The following is a 21,283-nucleotide window of genomic DNA, read 5'->3' on the forward strand; positions in this document are numbered from 1 at the left end:
CTAAGGTATGTGTTCAGAAATGCATACATGACCAAAGATAGGATAAAGAGTACATAATAGGTAAGCATCTGTAAGATTTCAATGAGTGACTCGAGAGGAAAAAAAAAAAAAAGATGTCAATGAGTGAACCTGTTTTCAACATATTCTAAAAAGGCAGTTTAAAGAGAAGGATTACAAATGCTGGCTTGGGTTTAAGTTTGCTGCCATGAGAGAGAAGTTAAATTTATTTGTACAGCTATTTTATAAGGAAATGCTATATGTTTTTAACTGTCACCCAATTTATTAGAAATTCTTACCTCATATGCAGCTCAAATCTTCACCTCCTACTGCTGAGCAGAATTCAAGAGAAAATGAGTAGAAGTGCAACTGCTTACTTCATTTCATCATATAGCAAATGCAGCAAACACATATTTGAAGGAGGAGGTTGTAGCAAACGCCAGGGTATTTCATGTATCCCCCAAAACCCTGACACAGTGCCTGTACAGTTCCTCAAGAAATGCTTTTGAACTCTGTTAAATCTGTTTAACAGATCCTATCTCAAAATAGACTACTTTTTTATTTAATTTGTTTTTTCTGTTTCTCTTTTTCAGGCCAGCCCTGCTCCTATAATTGTCAACACAGATACTTTGGACACGATTCCTTATGTAAGTAACATTTTTATAAGATTTTCTTTACAAATTATGTTAGAACTTAATCAGCTAAATATAAAATTCAGTACATATTCAGTTTTACCCAATCCAGATAACCTGAACTGTATAGAATGAGTTTTTTGAGTTTTGTTTTGATATCTGTTAAATCTCAGCTTAGTCATGCAAATAGTTACCTCTTTCATTCACTGTTTTCTAAAGCACAAGGACACATCATGAGAAAAGGAAAAAAAAGAAGTCGATTATATTCAAATAATGTTAGTTTCCTAAGTGTTTTCCTGAAAAAATAATGAATTGCTTATAGAAGAGATGGATAAACTTTTTTGGGTCTCTTAGTAAAGGGATACTCAAATCAATTTCTGTGGCAGGGCTTAGAACATAAGTAAGCTATCAATAAATATTTAATGGGTTTTGCTGGGCTTCTAAAGAAGTTGTAACAAATTTTGGTGAGAGGTGGTCTATCTATATATAATGAGACCTGTGGTTTTATGAAAGCCTGAAGCATGAGATAGGTGTGAAGATCAAGCAGGGCAGTAAAGTTTGGGATTCTGTACCTGAAATACGCCACTATAAGGGCCAAACTTCTTGACAACAAAGTCTGGCAGGGGCAGGAGAGATTGGGGGGTGGCAACAGTCCACAATGTGGGTAAGTGATTGACATCATGGAGGCCCAACAAGGCTTTCTGAGCTGCCCTGGCTAATGGATAGAGAATAGTGATTGGGGAAGATGCGACAGACACAGATGCATGCAGAGAGAGAATTTGAAGCAAGGAGAAGGACTGCAGGGATAACGGATGAGAACAGATTCCTAGTCTTTGATTAAATGAATAAAACTAGTGAAGCAATTGAAAGTGTACCTGGCGCAAAGGAAATGCTTGGTAAGCATCAGCTATTCTGAATCTCGGACTCCCACTCAACCTCAAATGCCTACACAGAGCAAGTAACACAGAAATACATGAGGCAGAGGGCGTGGGGACGGTAGGAAATAGAGAGCACGTGGCCTTCCAAAGGGGGCAGCTGCCACTTGGCTCCAGTGGGTGGTATCAAGGGGGAAATGAGGACCAAATGCTGCCAGGTCATCCCATTTTTCCAGAGAAGTTGTAAATTTGAATTTTTATGTAAATTTTTGGAATTTTATATACAGGCAGCTGATTTTCTGAAGTTCATACACGGTGTGCCAAAATGTGTCCAGTCCCGAGGCTGCCCTTTGGGAGGTGTCTGCCTCAAAGGAACTGGAGATCCTGAGCAGGTCCTCCAGGCCAGGATTCACCCCCAGGGGAGCAGAATGCTAGAACTGGAGTACAAGGTTGGGACTTGATTACAGGAACAAGTGACTAAAACTGGGACACAGGGTCAGGACAGGAATAACAGCAAGCTTGACTTGATGCTGACTCACCTGAGCTACTGAGCTTCTTAAATTTTTCTGAACAAGAGTCATTTAGGGTCAGACAAGAAATGGGTTAAAAGCTCACTGGTAGGAATCAGCGGCCCCAGCTGAGGAAAGAAAAGGACTCAGAAGGCAGCAAAGCAATACGTTAAAGACACATAGAATCCACTATTCTATCTCTTACTCTCCCTATCTTCCTTCATTTATCAAACATTTATACTGGGATTACAGTACATCTGACACTAAGCGCTTGACAAATATTAACTCAATCCTTAAAACAACCCTATGAGATAGGTTCTATTACTTTCTCTATATTATAGGTAAGAAAACTGAGTCATAAAGCGATTAAGTAACTTTTTCAAGTTTGCATTAGTGGCAGAGCCAAGAATGAACCTGGGTAGACTGGCTAAAGAGTTTCAGGTCTTACTTAACTCCTGTCATGTAGTTGCTTCTGTTTCCTTCTCCCCTCCCTTATTTTCTGCCTCTCAATGTGGGAACAAAGCATGCTTTCTCCTCTGCCATAGGTGGCTTTGGGTGGAAGACAACTTGTCACAGAGGCTCCAATACCTTTGGGGTACGGAACCATGTATATTAAGGAATTCTGTATTTATACTCTAGTTAGTTTTTTGCTATATCCATTGGCAAAAGCAGATGAGCAGTGCTTTAAAGTAGGCATTAAACACAGAGACTTGATTTTGTAAGTAGGACTGCTTTCTTGTGGTAGATCTGTATTATTTCAAAACCTTCTATTAGGATTCTCATGCCTTAACTGCCAGATGCCCTCATGTACAAATAATTTATCAATAGAATCTAAGGATTTTGTGTAGACATGCTTGATTGATAACCCAACTAATCGGCTAGTAAAATCAGCCACATATAACAAATTAATCAAATTGCTTTCTATTCCCTAAATACCGACTTTGTACATGACTTCTTCATGGCCTTCTTCAAAGGGCCTTTTATTTTTTAATCATTTTTTAGTTGTGTTACCTTAGTCACCATAAAATACATCATTAGTTTTTGATGCAGTGTTCCAAGACTCATTGTTTATGCACCATACCCAGTGCTCCATGCAATATGTATCCTCCTTTATACCCACCACCAGGCTCACCCATCCTACCATGCCCCTCCCCTTTAAAACCCTCAGTTTGTTTCTCAGAGTCCACGATCTCTCATGGTTTGTCTCCCCCTCCGATTTTTCCCCCAGTTCAATTTTCCTTTCCTTCTCCTAATGTTCTCCATGTTATTCCTTATTTTTTAATCTTTAATATTTTTGTACTTAATGCAAAACCTCTTTGAGCTTCCTTAAGAGTAGGATCTTTAGAGAGGTTTGCTGAGTAGCTCAGTATGGTGAAAATGTCCCAAAGTGTCCCCTGGCAATGTGTTCTTCAGCAACTCATTTAATTTTTCTGGATCCAAATTAATCTTTAAGACAGGAATTACAACACCTACCTCAGAAGTGGGTGTGGGGATGAAATGAAATTATGTGTGCAAAATCATGCTTTGTTAACTTATGATTCATAGGTGTTTATTTATAATTTTATTTAAATAATAAAAACTTATTAGGTAACACATGCTAGATCCTGAGAGAATGGTAAATATGACTGTCTTTCCCCATATGTGAGTACATCATTTATTAAAAATGGCAAACTTAGTACATAGCCATTAATGTAGATATACTTTGGGTCTTGGCATGGGTCCAACTCTCCTCTTTGTTCCTGACTCACTGGGTAACCTTGAACAAATCACTGTTCCATTTGCAGGCTATTTTCTCATTCCCCAGTGTTCTATACTTTGTTTTCCTCTTTTCTTTCTCATGTTCTAGTTGTTCACATAATTTCAGATCTATTTAATGAAAAAATGATCTCAGAGCTCCCCAGAGCATTTCAGTCATGTTGCATAAGAACATTTCCTTTTTTTAACAATATTACCTAAATGACAAATAACATATATTACCATCTTTCTTACAAATAATTTCATTGCAAGTAAACATATTAATTTTGCCAATTAGCAAGTTTGATTTTAGAAATACATTGTCCTCATGGAAACAATTCCTTGGCATGCATGCAAACAGCATATGAATAGAGGAAATCTGTGGTCAAAGGACATTTTTAATAAAGGCACAAAAAATATTTAAAGAGATATCTGCCCTTTTTTTAGGACAGTAAGTTAAGGGTTATTAGAGCTTCTAAAGTGTCTGTCTGCCATTAACAAAGAAGGGGTCAGTGAGGTTCTTATGTAAAAATGCTTCAAATAAACTCATTCCTGCATGATGTCATGATATTGTAAGGTTGAATAGAACCTTACTTGCGGTACAGTCCCCCCTCTCTTGCAAAGCTGGAACCCCTACATGAAGATTAAAATCATTCAAGGAAAAGCAAAGAAAGAAAAAGCAAATTGCTATTTCAACACTGTAGTTTACATTTTTCCCTCCATCTTTTTATTATTCCCTATTACATGTTAAATATCATCTTATGATAGATGCTGAAAATACTTGTTCTTAGAGAGTTCTGGGGGATTGGAGCCTGCATATGATCTGTATGTCTACATCCCTGAAGACTGACTTAGTAAAAAGGTAGCATGACGCCCTCTCAGTACTCTGCAGCCAATAGACACGGAGGCCTCCTCTCCTGACATACTTTGCCCCTCAGTAGACCTGTCAGACTCCTATACTGAACAGCATCCAAACCAACCCCAGTCTTTCTACTTTAGAAAAATAAAATTGAGCAGAGAGATTCTAGGATCCTTTTCTCTTCATTCTTCTCTGGACATCATTTCATAGTGGTTATATTTTGACTTGTTTTCTGGAAATATGCTGTGGGAAGTGGTATACTCAAGAACCATGAGTTTTTAATCTTGTTAAGGAACTTGGGATCCAATGAATGCAAACCTCTCATTTTACAGATACAGATATTCGAGCCCAACCAGTAAATGGTAGAGCTTGGTCTATCATTTACTTTTACTCCACGTAAGAGTCAGTTTTTGGTGGGCAGCCAATAACCACATAATCAGTGGCTCATAACAATAAGTATTTATTCTCCTGGAAGTGTCTGCTGGTTGGCTGGGCCAGCTGCTTTAGGCTGCTGGTTACCAGGTTAGCTAGGGCATCTCTGCTTCACATGTTTCATTCAGGGGCCCAGAGGGGGGACAGTACTACCCAAAGGATATTCTTTTCATTGTGATGGCCAAAGCACAAGAGGACAAGCCCAGGGCACAAACACAGTTAAAAGCTATGTTCACATCACATCTACCAACACCCCACTGGGCAAAGCAAGTCATATTGCCAAACTCAAAGTAGAAGAAAGAGTGACTATTTGCTAAATGAAAAACAAAGTTACTATACCAAAGTCTTAAATAAAAGGGCTAAGAATTTATATATGTCCTTTGTAAGGAAAGCAGGTACAAAAGAACGAATCTTATGCTTTAAAAATATTAGTAGGTCAATGATAATAAACAATTGAAGTGTCAAAGGGACCTGGTTCAACTGATATGGGAAGTGAGTGTCTAGATTCTTAAGGATGTTTAAGGGAAACTATTGAGATATAAAAGAAAACTCTAGCAAGTACTGACAATATAATGACCTTACTTTTCTTTGAGACACTTTGTTGTCTGAAACTTTGCTTCCAGAAGTAGAAATAATAATGGAGACAGGGGATTTGTTCCAGAAATTCCAAGACTGAGGCTTGGAAAATCTCCCAAGAAAGTGAGGGAGTAAGAGAAGTAGAGGAGAGAAGAAAGAGGAATTAGGTTATGAAAACAAAAACAAAAACAAACAAACAAAGAAACATGAAAAGGTCCTTAACAGTATCACTCACTGTATTTGACTTCCAAGATCATTTAAATAAAAGTTATTTGAAAACAGTCATAATATCCTTAAAGTATTATCAGGAAGGTTTTTTGTTTTTTTTTGTTTGTTTGTTTGTTTGGTTTTTTTTTAAGATTTGTTATTTATTTGACAGAGAGAGAGAGAAAGAGCACAAGCAGGGGCAGGAGCAGAGGGAGAGGGAGAAGCAGGCTCCCCACTGAACAACGAGCCCAATGCCCGGCCTGAGGCCAGGATCCTGGGACCATGACCCGAACCGAAGGCAAACATGCTGAACCAACTGAGCCACCCACACACTCCTATCAGGGAGATTTTTGTAGAGAACTTTGAAAGTGGAAGTTCATTGGCTGTAGACATGACCTCACTTCTGGGACAGAGGACCAGAATGTGGTCTTGAGGGAATAAAACAGCCCAAGAGAAGTTGACAGTGTAGTAAAGAGTGTTGAGAAGAGTGGGGGATAAGAGAAAATAATGGATGATGTGGGTTCAGGGACATAGAGAAACAATCAAATTAGCAATGAGTTTCATTCCAGAGCCAAAGAATGGGCTTGAAACTAAGAGGTGTTGTTAAGCAAGGTTTAAATGGCATTTCTGATTGATTCCAGCAGCAGGAAGCTGGGGGTAAGAGCTCTCTGAGGAGGAAGTTGCTGTATTGCAGAAGTGGGATGACCAAGCACTTGGTCACAGAGCTGGGCAGTTAGACATTAATTCCTCTTAGTCACTTTGTACAATAACAGGCCCTTGTGATTCAGGCTACTATTCACTCTTAATTGGATAGTTCTCCAGAATTACCCATGAAGAGAGAGGAAGCAGAACTATGTTTGTTTCTTTGAACCATTTAATAGTGATTAATAAGGTTAAGATATTTTAGAAGACTTTGCTGATTTTAATTTAACTTTGTCTTTCAGCAAACAAGTTTATTTCTTTGTTGTGTTTCTTTGTTGTGTTTTTTTCCCCCCATGAACACTGGTAAAATTATATTGTTGATGTTTTTATCTGTTGGGAATATAGTATTATCCAAAACTAAAAAATCCTTACCAACCAGAAAACAGCTTAATTTTGGCTTAAACTGTGCCCGTGAGACAGTAAGATTTTAGCAACAGAGGTAAAGCTATCAATATTTATTCTAGAGTCAACCCTAGCCAGTCTAAATCCATTCCTTAGCTGCCACAATCAGCAGATCCCCTGCACTTCCACCTGTTGCTCTGCTCTGTAAAGGTAGAGATGGCACATGATAATGCTTTTCAAATATTCGTGTGCATCAGAATGACCTGAGATCTTCAAATGCAGATTCTGATTCAGTCGGCCTGGGATAGGGCCCGAGAGTCCTCATTTCTCATTAGCCTCCAGGTGAGGCTGATGTTCAATTGTACACCACACTTTGAGTAACAAGATTGTACAAGGAGAGAGGCTAGGATTTGGATTCAGGAGTGACTGGGTTCTGAGCCCATCTCTGACAGTTAGAACTTGGGTGGGTTTTGGTTAAGTCAAATTATCTACGTAAACCTGTTTTATCATTTGTAAATGGGAAAAAATAATATTTGCTCTGCAGGGGTTGTTATGACTACTCTTTCTAGGATGTAGAAGGTGGGCTTAATAAATGTTCATCACAAGAGTGAGGGCGATGGTGTGCCTTTGATAAAATGGAGCATTCCTTGGTTCGAGCTGGGACTACTGAGTCCAAAATGCAGATGTTGTATCTTATTCAAAGGTAGATCCCATAGAGGTTATGCTGATCCATTGGCCTACCTACATCTAGATCATTGCTCCTTGAAATGGACTTTTTAACTAGCAACAATTGTTATTACCTGGGACCTTGTGAATTCTATGTTCACAGTATCTCCCTTTGGAGACCTACTAAATCACAGTCTGTATGTTTAACAAGAACCCTAGTGATTTGTATGCATATTAAAGTTTGAGAAGTATTGATCAATATGACCGAAACTTCTTTTTTGGCTTGGATCTTCTGTTTGTTCTTTCACTACACCTTTTGTCTTACCCTTGGGGCAGCTGTCCCTTTCACTCACCACCTTAAACATATGCATATTTGTATGAAAAAGGATCAGTCCAATACAGTTCAACAAATTGACACAATTACCAACTACCTTGTCCTTGCTTCTAAACCTGTATTCTCCAAGACAGTAGCTACAAGTCTCATGTAATTATTGAAATTTAATTAAAAGAATATAAAATGAAAAAATTCAGTTTCTCAGTTGTACTAGCTACATTTTAAGCATTCAGTAGCCAACATGGCTAGTGGGTAATGTATTCAGCAGTACAGGTATAGAATCCATCATTCCAGAGAGTTCTAAGGGACAAAACTGTTCTAGATAATAAATAATTAAAAATAAATAGAACTGGGGGAAGAAGCTAGGGTTTATCAAGGGACCACTATGTTCTACAAATGCTTTATATGTATTACCTAATTAATCATCAAAATTATCCTCTCAGCTTTTGTGAGTTGCTTTCATTTCCTCCTTTTTAGAGTAAAGTATTTTCAGATTCTCTAAGCAGTTATAACTCTCCTAGGGAGTTGTGTGCTATGTTCATAGGAAAGACATGGAGGTGAATGCCAGCAATTGCTGAAAGCCTTCTTAACAGTTCAGCAGTTCAAAACAAAACAAAAACCAACCCCCCCCCACAAAAAAAAACCAGTTCAGTGATTCATCATTTTCTTTTTGTGAAATTATAAAAATCCTATCCAGACTTACACGGATCTTTTAAAATCACAAAATAAATAGAAAACCTGACCTATTTGCCCATTCACAAACCTACTTTCATTTTTCTTCCCTGGGGTAGAAACCTTAGAGAAGCCTTAGAGAAGGCTGTTTGCTGGCCGTTTGCTGGCTACTCTTTGGGTAACTCCTCAACCATTGGGAAACCTCTACAGAGGCTGGGTGGGGAAGGTGGTGACGAGAAAATATAGCAGTTTCCCGGGTGGAGTATGTGACTGATGGGTGAGAGTCACCACACAGGCCCTTCTTTCTTTTTGGGCAAAAGAGCCACTTTTGGTCCAAGGAGCCCAACCTGGCAGAGCAGGTTTAAGAACAAGGGAAAATAATTCTGAGAAATATTTAATATAATTTCTCTTTATAGAACTGCTACTCGAGATGTGGTCTGTGAACTGGTAGCATCCATTCTTCCCAGGCAGGTTATTAGAATTGAAGAATTTCCCACTCTACCCCAGATCAATAGAATCAGAATCTCAGGGGATGGCCAAGGAACCTATGTTTTTACAAGCATCCCAGGTAAATCTTATGCCCACCGAAGTTTCAGAGACGTAGTGGGGATCCCAGGAAGCTTCTGGATCTTGGACTGAAGTGGCGGTAAAGGGTGGGAGAAGAAATACTATATAGAAGAAAGGCAAAATAAAACTTTAGGGATTCACAAAAGTACAATGGTAATACATCTAATGTTAACCTGAACCAGCATTTAATCTTGGTCCTGGTGGTGGTGTTAAATCACTTAGGATGCTCTTTAAAAACATTGACTTTCACAGTCTAATAGAGTCTAGTGGACAATCATTAGTTCTGGTAATGCTATTAAAACCCCCTTGCCATTCTCTGCCTGACTCATTCCTATACATCCTACGGGATTCAGCTTAAATAATGCTTCTTCTGGGAAGCTGAGGTTAGGTGTGGTGCTCCTAATGTGTGTTTCCACTTCAGACTCATCCCTTTGGAAAAAGTTGTCACACTGCACTGTAACTGTTTGATGCCCAGTATTTCTTTCTAGAGTCTAAACTTCATAAGTATGAGAAAACTTGTTCCATTTTTATTACTGTCTTACCTCTATAATCAGACACATTTTTTGCTAGGTTGGTTGGAGGCTGAATGAATAAATGAATGAGATGTGAAGAAAATGCTTTAAGAGAATATGGTATAAGGAACCATCCCACTTGAGGAAGTCAAACCTGGGTCTTAAAGATTGAGTAAGATGTTTTCAGGCTGGGTATGGAAAAGGCATTCCAAGAAGGAACTGTATGTACAAAGGTCAGAGGCCTGGAAACTCATATATAGTGATTTCCGTGAGGCGAAACACAGAGCAGGCAAAGAGTATGAGGTTGGGAAGGCAGGGTTCAGTCTGACTGTGAAGGCCTTGTTTGCTTGATAAGGGATTTGGACTTCATCCTGTAGGCATAGCCGGTACTATCATCTTCTCATATTTTTAGAAATTTATAGACTTTTTTTTACCATTATACCTCTAGGACCTTGGTTATGCCTGCCTCTGTAGCAGGTACTCTGAAATAGATGTTGAATAAATAAAGCCAAGAAACAATATTGATCACCTAATGCCACAGACCCCAGCCTTTCTTGAGTCTTTCCTATGCTTTATCTCCCTGCCTTTGTTCACTCTGTTAATCAGCACAGAATATCTTTTCCTCCACACACATTTTTTTTAAAGATTTTATTTATTTATTTAACAGAGAGAGAGAGAGAGAGATCACAAGTAGGCAGAGAGGCAGGCAGAGAGAGAGGGGGAAGCAGGCTTCCCGCTGAGCAGAGAGCCCAATGTGGGGCTCCAACCCAGGATCCTGAGATCATGACCTGCGCCGAAGGCAGAGGCTTAACCCACTGAGCCACCCAGGCGCTCCATCCACACACATTTTTTAAGATCTCATTGAACTGCTACCTCCAGCAGGAAGTCCTCATTATTTCCTCTACGCAAAGTTTATGTCTTCTTCCTCTTTGATTCCATAGTATTTAACTTACAGGGTATTGCCTGCATTAGTGAAAAGAGGATGGATTCTGGGTTTGTTGTTTTTGTTTTTAAGATTTTATTGATTGATTGATTGATTTGAGAGAGAGAGAAGAGAGCACAAGCACGGGGAGGGGTACAGAGAGGGGAAGAAGCAGGCTCTCCACTGATCAGGGAGCCCCACACAGGACTCGATCCCAGGACCCTGGGAACATGACCTGAGCCAAAGGCAGATCCTTAACAGACTGAGTCACCTAGGCACCCCTGACTCTGGTTTTTTTTTTTTTTATTATACCATATAATAGCTGAGTAACCTTGGAAAATTAACTTCTTTGGCCCTCTTCCCTCATCTGCAAGTAGAGAGAATAGTAACTCTCTTGCATGATGCATTATTTAGTATATATGTTCAGTTATATATAACAGAGAGCAAAATAACAGTGCTGTTGCAAGGTAGAAATATATTTCACATATAACAGCCTGTAAGTCAATTGTCCAGAACTGAAATATCTGTTCTGTTCCACAAGTTCTTAAAGAAATGGGACCCAAAACCTTTATCTTCTTGCTCTACCACCCTTGGACATGGCCCTCGGGTGTATAGTCACCATGATGACATGTCAAGGAGCTGGTTAAAAGTACAGAGTGATGAGCATGGTTTCTCCATTTAAAACACGATTTCCCTTTATATCTCAAGAATTAGAACTTAGGTACAAAGCTGCACTTAGCTGCAGTGATAGATGGTTACATGTAATATCTATTGCTTGCAGTTCTAGTACAGAGAATTAACCAAATGAAATAAAAACACTAATTCAAAAAGATATGTGCACCCCTATTTATTACAGCATTATTTACAATAGCCAAGATATGGAAGCAACCTAAGTCTCCACTGATAGATAAATGGGTAAAGATGTGGCATGCATGCGCGCGCGCGCGCGCGCGCGCGCGCACACACACACACACACACACACACACACACACACACACACACACACTGGAATATTACTCAGCCATAAAAAATAATGAAATCTTTCCATTTGTAGCAACATGAATGGACTTAGAGGATATTATGATAAGCGAAATAAGAGAGAGAAAGACAAATACCTTATGATTTCACTTATATTTGGAATCTAAAAAAAAAAGCAACCACTAAAAAAACAAAAACAGTCTCATGAAAAGAACAAACTGGTGGTTATCAGAGGGAAGGTGGCGGAAGGAATGGGTAAAATACATGATGGGGGTTAGAGTACAAACTTTGTTATAAAATAAGTCATGGAGGTGGAAAATACAGCATAGGGAATCTAGTCAATAATACTATAATAACATTGTGTGGTAACAGATGGTAACTATGCTTATCATGATGAGTATTGAGTAATGTATAGAATAATTGAATCATTGTGTTGTACACCTGAAACTAATATAGCATTGCATGTCAACTGTACCCCAATAATAAATATTTTTTAAAAAAGCCTTACAAAAGCAAAAGATAATCCCTGTGCTATCTTGTCTTAAAACTGTGTGTAGCTCACAGAAATCCAATTATTTGCCACGCTTTGTAGTTCCTTACTGCAGAGACTAAATTCTCATGGATCATTCTAACCTTTTTTCTTACCTAATGCCAAATATTGTAGTACTCTAGTGAGTTAGAAAGCCCATTAAATTTGTTAGTATTTTTGCTGTAAAAAAATATTTTTTCTTTCTCACATATTTTGAAAGAAAAAGCAGGCAGCGTATATGATAATGGTTAGTTGGGTGAGATCAAATAGAAGAAGGAGAAAAGAAGAGTGATCGTTTAGTAAAAACCAAAATCAATAATGGAAATAGAGTAGAATAATAAAGAGTAATGCCTTGAAATATATTATCTTGCCTCAATTTTAAGTGTATTACTGAAATGAACCTAAGAAACCCTATTTTGGGGCACCTGGGTGGCTCAGTGGGTTAAGCCTCTGCCTTAACCCACTCAGGTCATGATCTCAGGGTCCTGGGATCGAGCCCCGCATTGGGCTCTCTGGTTGCAGGGAACCTGCTTCCCCCCATCTCTCTGCCTGCTGCTCTGCCTACATGTGATCCCTCTCTCTGTCAAATAAATAAATAAAATATTTAAAGGAAAAAAAAACTATTTCAAACTTTTTATTAAGAAAAAAAAAAGCAGAAATACTAAAACATCATTTTCCTAGGGCATGAGGAATTTTATGTGATGCTTAGAGTACTTTGTAATCTTGCCCCTCCCTTGTTAAATTTTGTTGAGCTTTTAAATGCACTTTTCTACATGGATATTTTTTAGTTACCAATTCTTGGGAGTTAACTATAGCTACTTATTCTCTGGGCAACTGGACAGACACCTTGTCTCTGACTATTCCATTATAAGTCCTTCCTTTGGTGCCAACACATCACTATTTGAAGTCACTGAAAGCCTCTCCCCATTGCTATTCATCCTTTTTTAGTTCATCTTCAGGATACAGGCTCTTTAAAAACTAAAAAACAAAATAAAACAAAAGCTGTCTTTCTCTTAGTGCCTAATTATCTTTTTGAGGATTCTGTGATATTGGCTGTAGAGATTGGTTGTATCATCTGGTAGGCATAAATTTATATCCTTCTTGGTCTACCTACGAGTCCTGTGACACTGGGCAAATGACCTGAATGTTCTATGGCTCAGTTTCCTCACATATAAAATGGCATAACATCAGCTACCTCATGGGTTCGTGCATTAAGTGAATTATTGAATATGAAGCACTTAATATAGAACCTACCAACATAGCAATCAATTATCTCTGATCTCTGATTTTTTTGTAGAAGAAATCAGCCTTAAATAATCACATTTTGAGGGAAAAAAATTCTTGATGATTTTGTTTTCAAAAGACCCAAGTGATTCAGTCTCCCTTGTCTATAACAACAGGGTCTAAGACAAAGAGATGTTGTCCCTAATCAGTTCATACTGGGAGCTCTCTACCATGTGGCTTTCAGTGGTTGGCTCCCCCTAGTATCTTCTCTTTTCTAAGTGTATCATATCTTGGCCCTAAAATATTCTCCTTCAATTGTCACTTATAAGCTCCAGGTTTGTTTGAATATTTGAATAACAAAATGAACCTTCATGAACTTTTCCTTTAGTGAAAAAGCCTAGTGCTGCTTCACAAAGAGCTTTAATAGCAATATATTTTGACTATCCTGATTTCAACCGAGTGCTCTAAATGATCTTGCGCCCAGAGGTGTATCATTTTGAAAATTCAGGAGTATAAAACTCAGAGAATGGCGGGCTAATGAGATGTCATAGGAAGGAAAAATAGTCATGAAATAACAAAGCCAGATAGGTCGGCCAGCATGCTGACAGCAAACAATAGACATTCATAATCAGTATCTCTTTAAAGATAATCTCTGGAATTTTTTTTTTTTTTTTTAGCACGTTGCTAATAGTTTTCCTGATACCCTGAAGCAATAATTCTCCACCTTAGCTGTTCATTTCCTTTCTTGGTGTGCTTTAAAAACATTGATGCCTGGACTCCAGGATCACAGATCCTTTCTTAATAGACCTGACAATAGTCTGGGCATACACATCAGGGTGTTTAAAACCTCCCCAGGTGATTCTTTTGTGCAGCCAAGTTTGAGCTATAAAATGGAGAGAGTTTGATCTATTTGAACTGAAATTATAAAAGTAGACACCAACACTTGCATGCTAATTATTTGGGGGGGGGAGAACAGTAACCGTCATGTGGACTCTGTCATAAATCATCAAGAATATTAAAGCATGTAATGTTTCTAATGCATTGTGAGTCTGAAAAGACCTTGCCATGCGAGTGTTTGGTTTAGTGGGCTCATTATAGGTAATAAACTGAGCTTGCCCCCTGTTAACTTGGAAATAGACACAGTGACTATTTAACAAAGCTGTCTATGCAAGGCACATGCCCCCAGGTACAGACATGATCGAGTTAACGAAATGCCCCTCCAAGGGTAGTTCTGCTGACACATGTCACCATTTATGAGCTGTAATTGGGTTAATTTAAAAAAAAAAAGAGGCATGGTCTGTGCTTGATCAGTTTGCCTGTGGGTCCCCAACAAAACTGGGAAAAGAAATTTGCCGGCCAGACCAATGCTAAAAGCTGGTCTGGCGTTGACCTTTATGTAGGTTGTTGTAGTAACCTAAGGCTCAATGTAATTAGAAACAATCAAATATCTGGCTCCGTTTGGGTCCTTCAGAAGCTTTCCCTGACAACCCATCTCACTGAGCTTCCCATTTTCTGAATGCCTATTGCTCCTGCCTTACATCCACAGTCAAAAGTATATTTAATGACAGTTTATTTGATGGCAATTTGGTTTAATAAATGTCTGCTTTCATGATGAGATGATCTGGCTTCTTTGTTGACATGGCCAAGAGCATAGGCTTTGTTTCCCAGAAAAGTGGCTCTTGGATTAATATCAGCACTGCCATTTCACTATGTGAACTTGATGTTACTTAAATTCAGGAGCTTTAATTTCTTATTTGGTAAAATGGGGAAAACTGGAAATATCTCATATTACTGATAAGAGCGTGATGGGAGTAATTTCATACATGGTTTAGGAAATAGTAAGAATAACAATAGTTAATAATTGTTGCATTGTATGCTAGGTACTATTAACAATTCCTTACATATGTTAGTTTATGCAGTCCTCACAATAACCCTGAGCAATGTATTGTTATCTCCATTTCACAGGTGAGGAATCTTAGGCAAAAAAGAAATCTTTAACTTGTCCAAGGTTACACAGCATGTGGTGAGGGACATTTAGTAAGAACAGCGTTATGCTACCCTGCCTCTCAGTAGTTGTAATAAAATTTAATTTGCTGAGTTACTCACTTAAGAGACTGAAGAAGACACTCAAAGGAAACTAAGGTCAAACACAGGACTATTACATACCTCATTAACAAAAGGTCAAAGAGCTACAGAAAGTAGGAAGTTGTTCCAGAATGTGGTAAACGGGAAAATTATAAGTATACAAAACATGTTGTTAAAGTTAAAACTCATGCTGGGAAGAGATCTTAGAAGTAGCATTAGTGATGTCATTGTGTGTAATGAATAATAAGTAGGAATCGAGAATGAATGCTTTAGGACAGATTGGATGAAAGTGAGGAACAACATGCTTCCATGTGCGTTTTCCTTTTAATTCTCAAAATATCCATGGAACAAGCAGTCTTTTTTATAGCTAAGAAAACTGAAAGATACTTTGAAGTCATGAAATTCATGAAGAGCGTGTCATTATTAAGTGTCAAACTGGACCCAAGTCAGGTCTTCTGACCCCTCCCAACTAACCAGCTGTGTCATTTTGTGACAGGTTTTTATGGGCACTGCTGAAGCTCAGCTTCCTTGTCATCTGTTACTGAGGGACATCTCATGCGATGGCTTTGGTTCCTTCAATCCTGTTTTTAGTTTTTATTTCTATGTATGATCTCTGAGTTCTATACTGTTATTAGGTATTGTGATTCACTCATACAACAAAAGGTTTTGAGTGGCCACTGTGTGTCAGGCACACTTTAGTTTAATTAATGGGAACAAAATAAAATTTCCACTCTCATAGAGCTTATATTCTGGTCAAAGTACACAATAAAAAAAAAAGGTAACTATAATAAGAGCTCTGAAGAAAACACAGCCAAGTGCTGTGACAGGACTGGTGGGTGTAGGGGGTGGGGCAGTGGCTTCTTTAGAAAGAGGATTTAGAGAAGACTTCTTGGAGGAAGTGATACTTAATTTGCAACAGAACACGAGAAAGAGCCAGACATGCAAAAATCTTTCAGTGTTGCTGTTTTTTTTTTTTTTAATTTTTCTGTTTTCCCCCTTCCTATTTCACAAAGCTTGACTTCCATCTGCATTTTTTAAAGTCATCTTCCTTCCTCCTTCATTCTGTGTCTTGGTGAATAACATCACCATTAACTCAACTGTCCAAGCTATCTCATTTCTTCTAGTCATCCTGACTTCCTCTGCTTCACATCCCTGCCTTTATGGGGTTACGAATTCTTACATAATATGTTTGCTAAGTATCTCTTATCTCTGTCCCATGTCCTCATGGTCAAGGCCCTTAGGCCTGGCCTCTTCACTCTCCAGGACTCCTGCCACTGCCTCTGAACCTGTTTCTTTGTTTCTTGTTTTTCCTTCTTTGAGTTCACATAGCTCTCTGAGTTATTTCTAAAAACCAGTTATTGTCCTGTCATTTAACTACCTAAATTGTTAATGGTCCTGAAATTGCCACACAAAATCTAAACTGCATAGTGTGATACTGCAGGCTTTTTACTGGTACCTGTCATCCTTTGTCCCCTGTCCCCTCCCCATTACTTTTCTGCAGTACACCCTGTGTTCTCACCACACAGAACATCTCCTAGGTTCCTGAACATCCTGTATTCTGGGTGATTTTTATGCACATGTTTGTTTTTCTTTGGTTCCCCCTCTCCTTTTGATCTCCTTCCTTTCCTTCAGTAGCTGCTTTGAATGCCACATCCTTCCTGAGGCCCTTCCATATTTTTGTACTTGTCACACTGAGAATTAGGGCAAGTGGTATACAAATCCCAAGATAAGAACAGCAAAATCAGGGGAAAAATCATTTTCTTTCACATAAATTGAGTTGAAAGTGAGGCATGGTGCTCTGTAGCTTAAGACATCTAAAGTCAGGGGCACCTGGGTGGCTCATTGAGTTAAGCCTCTGCCTTCGGCTCAAGTCACGATCTCAGGGTCCTGGGATTGAGCCCCACCTCGGGCTCTCTGCTCAGCAGGGACCCTGCTTCCCCCTCTTTCTCTCTGCCTGTCTCTATGTCTGCTTGTGACCTCTGTCTGTCAAATAAATAAATAAAATCTTAAAAAAAAAAAAAAAAGACATCTGAAGTCATTCTGCTTAATTCTTCTAGCATTTTAACACCAGGATTCCTGTTTCCCAATCACTTCATGGTTCAACTGAGACTTTAGCTCCAATCATTTTATCACATTTCCAGCAGCAGGAAGTGACATGAAGTAGAGTATTTTGCCTATTTTTGAGGACACTTCCAGAAATTACACACAAGAATCACCTCCTTCATTGATCAAAAATGGTCATGTGGCTACAGCTCACTGAGTGTGGGAGAGTGATTCACTTTTCCCAGGGTAACAATATCTAAGGAGAAGAGGAGAGTAGATATTCACAGGCAGGTAACGGTCTCTGCTCTAGTCGCTCTCTGAAGAGCATTATTAGTATTCAGTATGATTTTAGTTTTTTTATCTTTCGAGTTCTCATCCTTCCAACCTGACTCACGTGCTATGGAATAGAAAACACCTATGTTGCCTTCTAGGATCTGGACATTATCTTTGTCTCTACCATGTATTTCTAGGACCATTCGTCTCCTCATTACCCTTTCTATTGAAGGTTTCTGATTTATCTGACTATTGTACACTTTTGGGAAACTGCATGAATTTTTCCTTTAATTGCAGTGATCTATTTCAGTCCTACTTCTAATTTATAAGTGCTCTCCTTATGCATCCCCTACCCTTTGGAATTGATCTTGTATTCAATTCTTTGCTCACATGTCTGTTCCCAACTAGAGTATACATAGCTCCTTAAACATATAGATTCTGAATCTCCAGGACCTAGAAAATCACCAGAAAAAAAAAAATCACAGATTCTTAATGCATTCTTGAGTCAATGAATGAAATGTACAACCAAGGTGTATATTCAGCCATTCATTTCATATTTTTACAAACATTTCTTTATTAACAGTATATCAAATATCAAGCAGCAAGCTGGATGCTGAAATAATAATGGTGAATAAGGTGTAATAATAAATAATAAAGGTGAATAAGGTAAACATTGTCCATCCCTCATGGAGTTTAAACTCACGATGAGAGGGACAGACAACAAACAAACAGAATAACTTTGGTTTTGAAGGAGATTAGTACAAAGGGGGAAGAAAACCAACTGCCTGAAATACTGTGGGGTTAATAGCAGGACACATTTCAGTTATTTACATACATATTTAGGGATGCCTGGGTGGCTCAGTCGGTTAAGCGTCTGCCTTTGGCTCAGATCATGATCCCAGGGTCCTGGGATTGAGTCCCGCATCAGGCTCCCTGCTCAGCTTGGAGCTTCTCCCTCTTCCTGCCACTCCCCCTGCTTGTATGCACTCTCTCTCTCTCTCTCTGACAAATAAATAAGTAAAATCTTTAACAAAAACATATTTAGTTCTTATTTTGCTGTATTCCTCATAAAAAAATAGATGAAGAAATTTCTTGCTATATCATGACAAGTTCATGCCTCTGAGTATAGCTACCACCAAGAGAATTGTTAATTGGCTGCTTTTTTAAGTTCAATGACTTGAAAAATTATAACATGCCAAGCTTTGGATGTGGATGGAGATTAATGTGATTGTTGACATTAATGGCTTAAAATAAATTATGGTGGTGAATTAAACTCAATTAAAATTTGTAGGATGTTCATCTCTGTTGACTGGCTAAATGTTTATAATGAGAAACCTTTAGTTATTCATAAAAAATTATATTGGGTGCTCACTCAGTATTGGGTAACATATAAAATGTTTTATATGCATTAATTAATTTAGTCCTCATGTCAACCATTTTAGTTTGATACTGATATTATCTTCACTTACAGATTAAAAAAAAAAAAAAACCTAACAGAAAAAGAGGTTTATTTAAGTGGCCACAGTCATGTAGCTTCTAAGAGAAAGAGACAGCACTAAAACCCAAGCAGCATCTGTGCCTCTACCCTCTACCCTTGCTACTCAAAAGGGTAGACCTCAGACTGGCAGAATCAGCATCACTGGGCAGCTTGATAAAAATGCAGACTCTCGAGCCCATCCCAGACCTACTGAATGTGAACCTGCATTTTAACAAGATCCCCTGATGATTCAAATACATATCAAAATTGGAGAGAAGCACTGCCTTAAGCCACTATTCTGTAATGCCTTATAGGATCTTATAGCGGGGGTTACTTGCATTTTTTTTAAAATTTAATTTAATTTAATTTTTATTTAGAATGAACTTTCTTTTTTTTATTTAAATTCAATTAACCAACATATAGTACATCATTAGTTTTTGATGCAGTGTTCAATGATTCATTAGTTGCATATAACACCCAGTGCTCATCACATCGCGTGCCCTCCTTAATGCCCACCACCCAATAACCCTATCAGCTCACATACACAGTGGCGTATTACTCAGCCATCAGAAAGGATAAATAGCTATCATTTGCACTGACATGAATGGAACTGGAGGGTCAATCAGAGAAAAATGACTATTATGTGGTTTTACTTATGCGTCGAGTATAAGGAGTAGCACAGAGGACCCTAGTGGAAGGGAGGGAAAACAGAACGGAAAGAAATCAGAGAGGGAGGAAAACCATGAGAGACTCTTAACTCTGGGTAACAAACTGAAGTGGTTACTTTCAAATGCTAAATGTATATTTAGTTCCCTTTGTCACTGGACCAGACACTTGTGTCTTCCGATAGCCTCAGCAAAGTAAGATGTGAAACGGTCCATCCCACATAAGTGTTCCCTCAGAGAATATACACCTTACATTTCTTATGTTCTATATCACAGTACTACATCCAATCTGGGAATGTGGCTACTTGTTGAGGTCGAATTAAAATATTAGTCAGAAATGTTGGCACCACTGACTTTCATTTCCATGAACCACTTGGGTCATGTAGATTAAGAGAAATGTGGTATCATCTCATCATTAAAAGTGGCTATACTCTGATATTGAAAAAAAAAAAATTGGAACCAGGAGGTTAGATGTCAAAGCAGAAAGAACATTTTAAATCCTCCATTGATTTTCTTTCTCTGTGTTTTGCTCTTTCTTATTGCAGGGATACCTGCCAGCATCATTTTCTTCTTTCTCTGGTTTATAACTTTTCCATTAAAAAGTAATTTGAAAGACAGTATAGCCAGAGAATTTTATCTCTACCTTTCTTATAGCACTTTATCATTTTGTCTCACAGTTATTTGAGTGCATACCAGGGTATAATTACATTCCCCAGCATCTAAAGAATGTATGTGATAAACCAGGAATGGTGCCAAGTGGTTTGTGTTTCCTCGGAGAACTCATTTGATCCTCACTGCAACTTTGTAATGGAGAGGTGATTATGATCCTTGTTGAAAACACGAGGAAACCAAGACCCAGAAAGTTTAGAAATAAACCCAAGTCTCATAGCTTGTAAACACTGAAATCAGAGTTGAACCCAGGCAGTGTGACTCTAGAGCCCACCTTCTTTACCAATGTCCTACAGCAGTCAGCCATGACTTCATTACAAGTAGTGGGAAAAAAATGGGCACAAATAGTAGTAGAGTTTATTTCTTTTCTTCTTTTTTGCTAGACCCTGAAAGCAGGTGTTACCTTACTTGTGTTTCTGAATTAAATTTTTAGTCTCACAAAATTAACTTTTTAAATGATAGATATTTCACACACACACCCTTTCTTTTATGTATCATATTGCATCAGAATGTATAACATTGAATTAGAATTGCATGGGCATTGAGTTTGAAGATCAGTTGGCCAAAACTCTTAAGAACTATTTGGGATTCTTTTCCCCCTGAATTTGCTGGCATGAACCACATGTAAATTAGTGATTCATGGCTGAGAGTAAAACTCTGATTAAAGTCTGGCTCCCTATAGGTAGTAACTAGCAATTGAACTCTTGCCAAGAAGCACCAATTGAGTAAGTACCAATGAGGGTTAAGATGAATGTGTCAAGGGCTAATGTGCCAAAACAATTAGTCTCTAAATCACATTGAA

At 38.4% G+C, this 21,283-nt stretch overlaps 1 protein-coding gene across 24 annotated transcripts in view; it reads left to right on the forward strand.

Moving 5' to 3' along the window:
- DLG2 (discs large MAGUK scaffold protein 2) overlaps positions 1–21,283 on the forward strand; it is a 1,980,468-nt gene that overhangs the window by 1,277,414 nt on the left and 681,771 nt on the right. For all 24 annotated transcript variants that reach the window (XM_032852928.1, XM_032852923.1, XM_032852924.1 and 21 more), the window contains one exon: positions 591–644. In XM_032852928.1, the coding sequence (XP_032708819.1) occupies positions 591–644 (54 nt within the window). The remainder of the gene's footprint in view (positions 1–590; positions 645–21,283) is intronic.

Source organism: Lontra canadensis, unplaced genomic scaffold, assembly GCF_010015895.1.
Source record: "Lontra canadensis isolate GAN:19392208 unplaced genomic scaffold, GSC_riverotter_1.0 scaffold7, whole genome shotgun sequence".
Taxonomy (NCBI): domain Eukaryota; kingdom Metazoa; phylum Chordata; class Mammalia; order Carnivora; family Mustelidae; genus Lontra; species Lontra canadensis.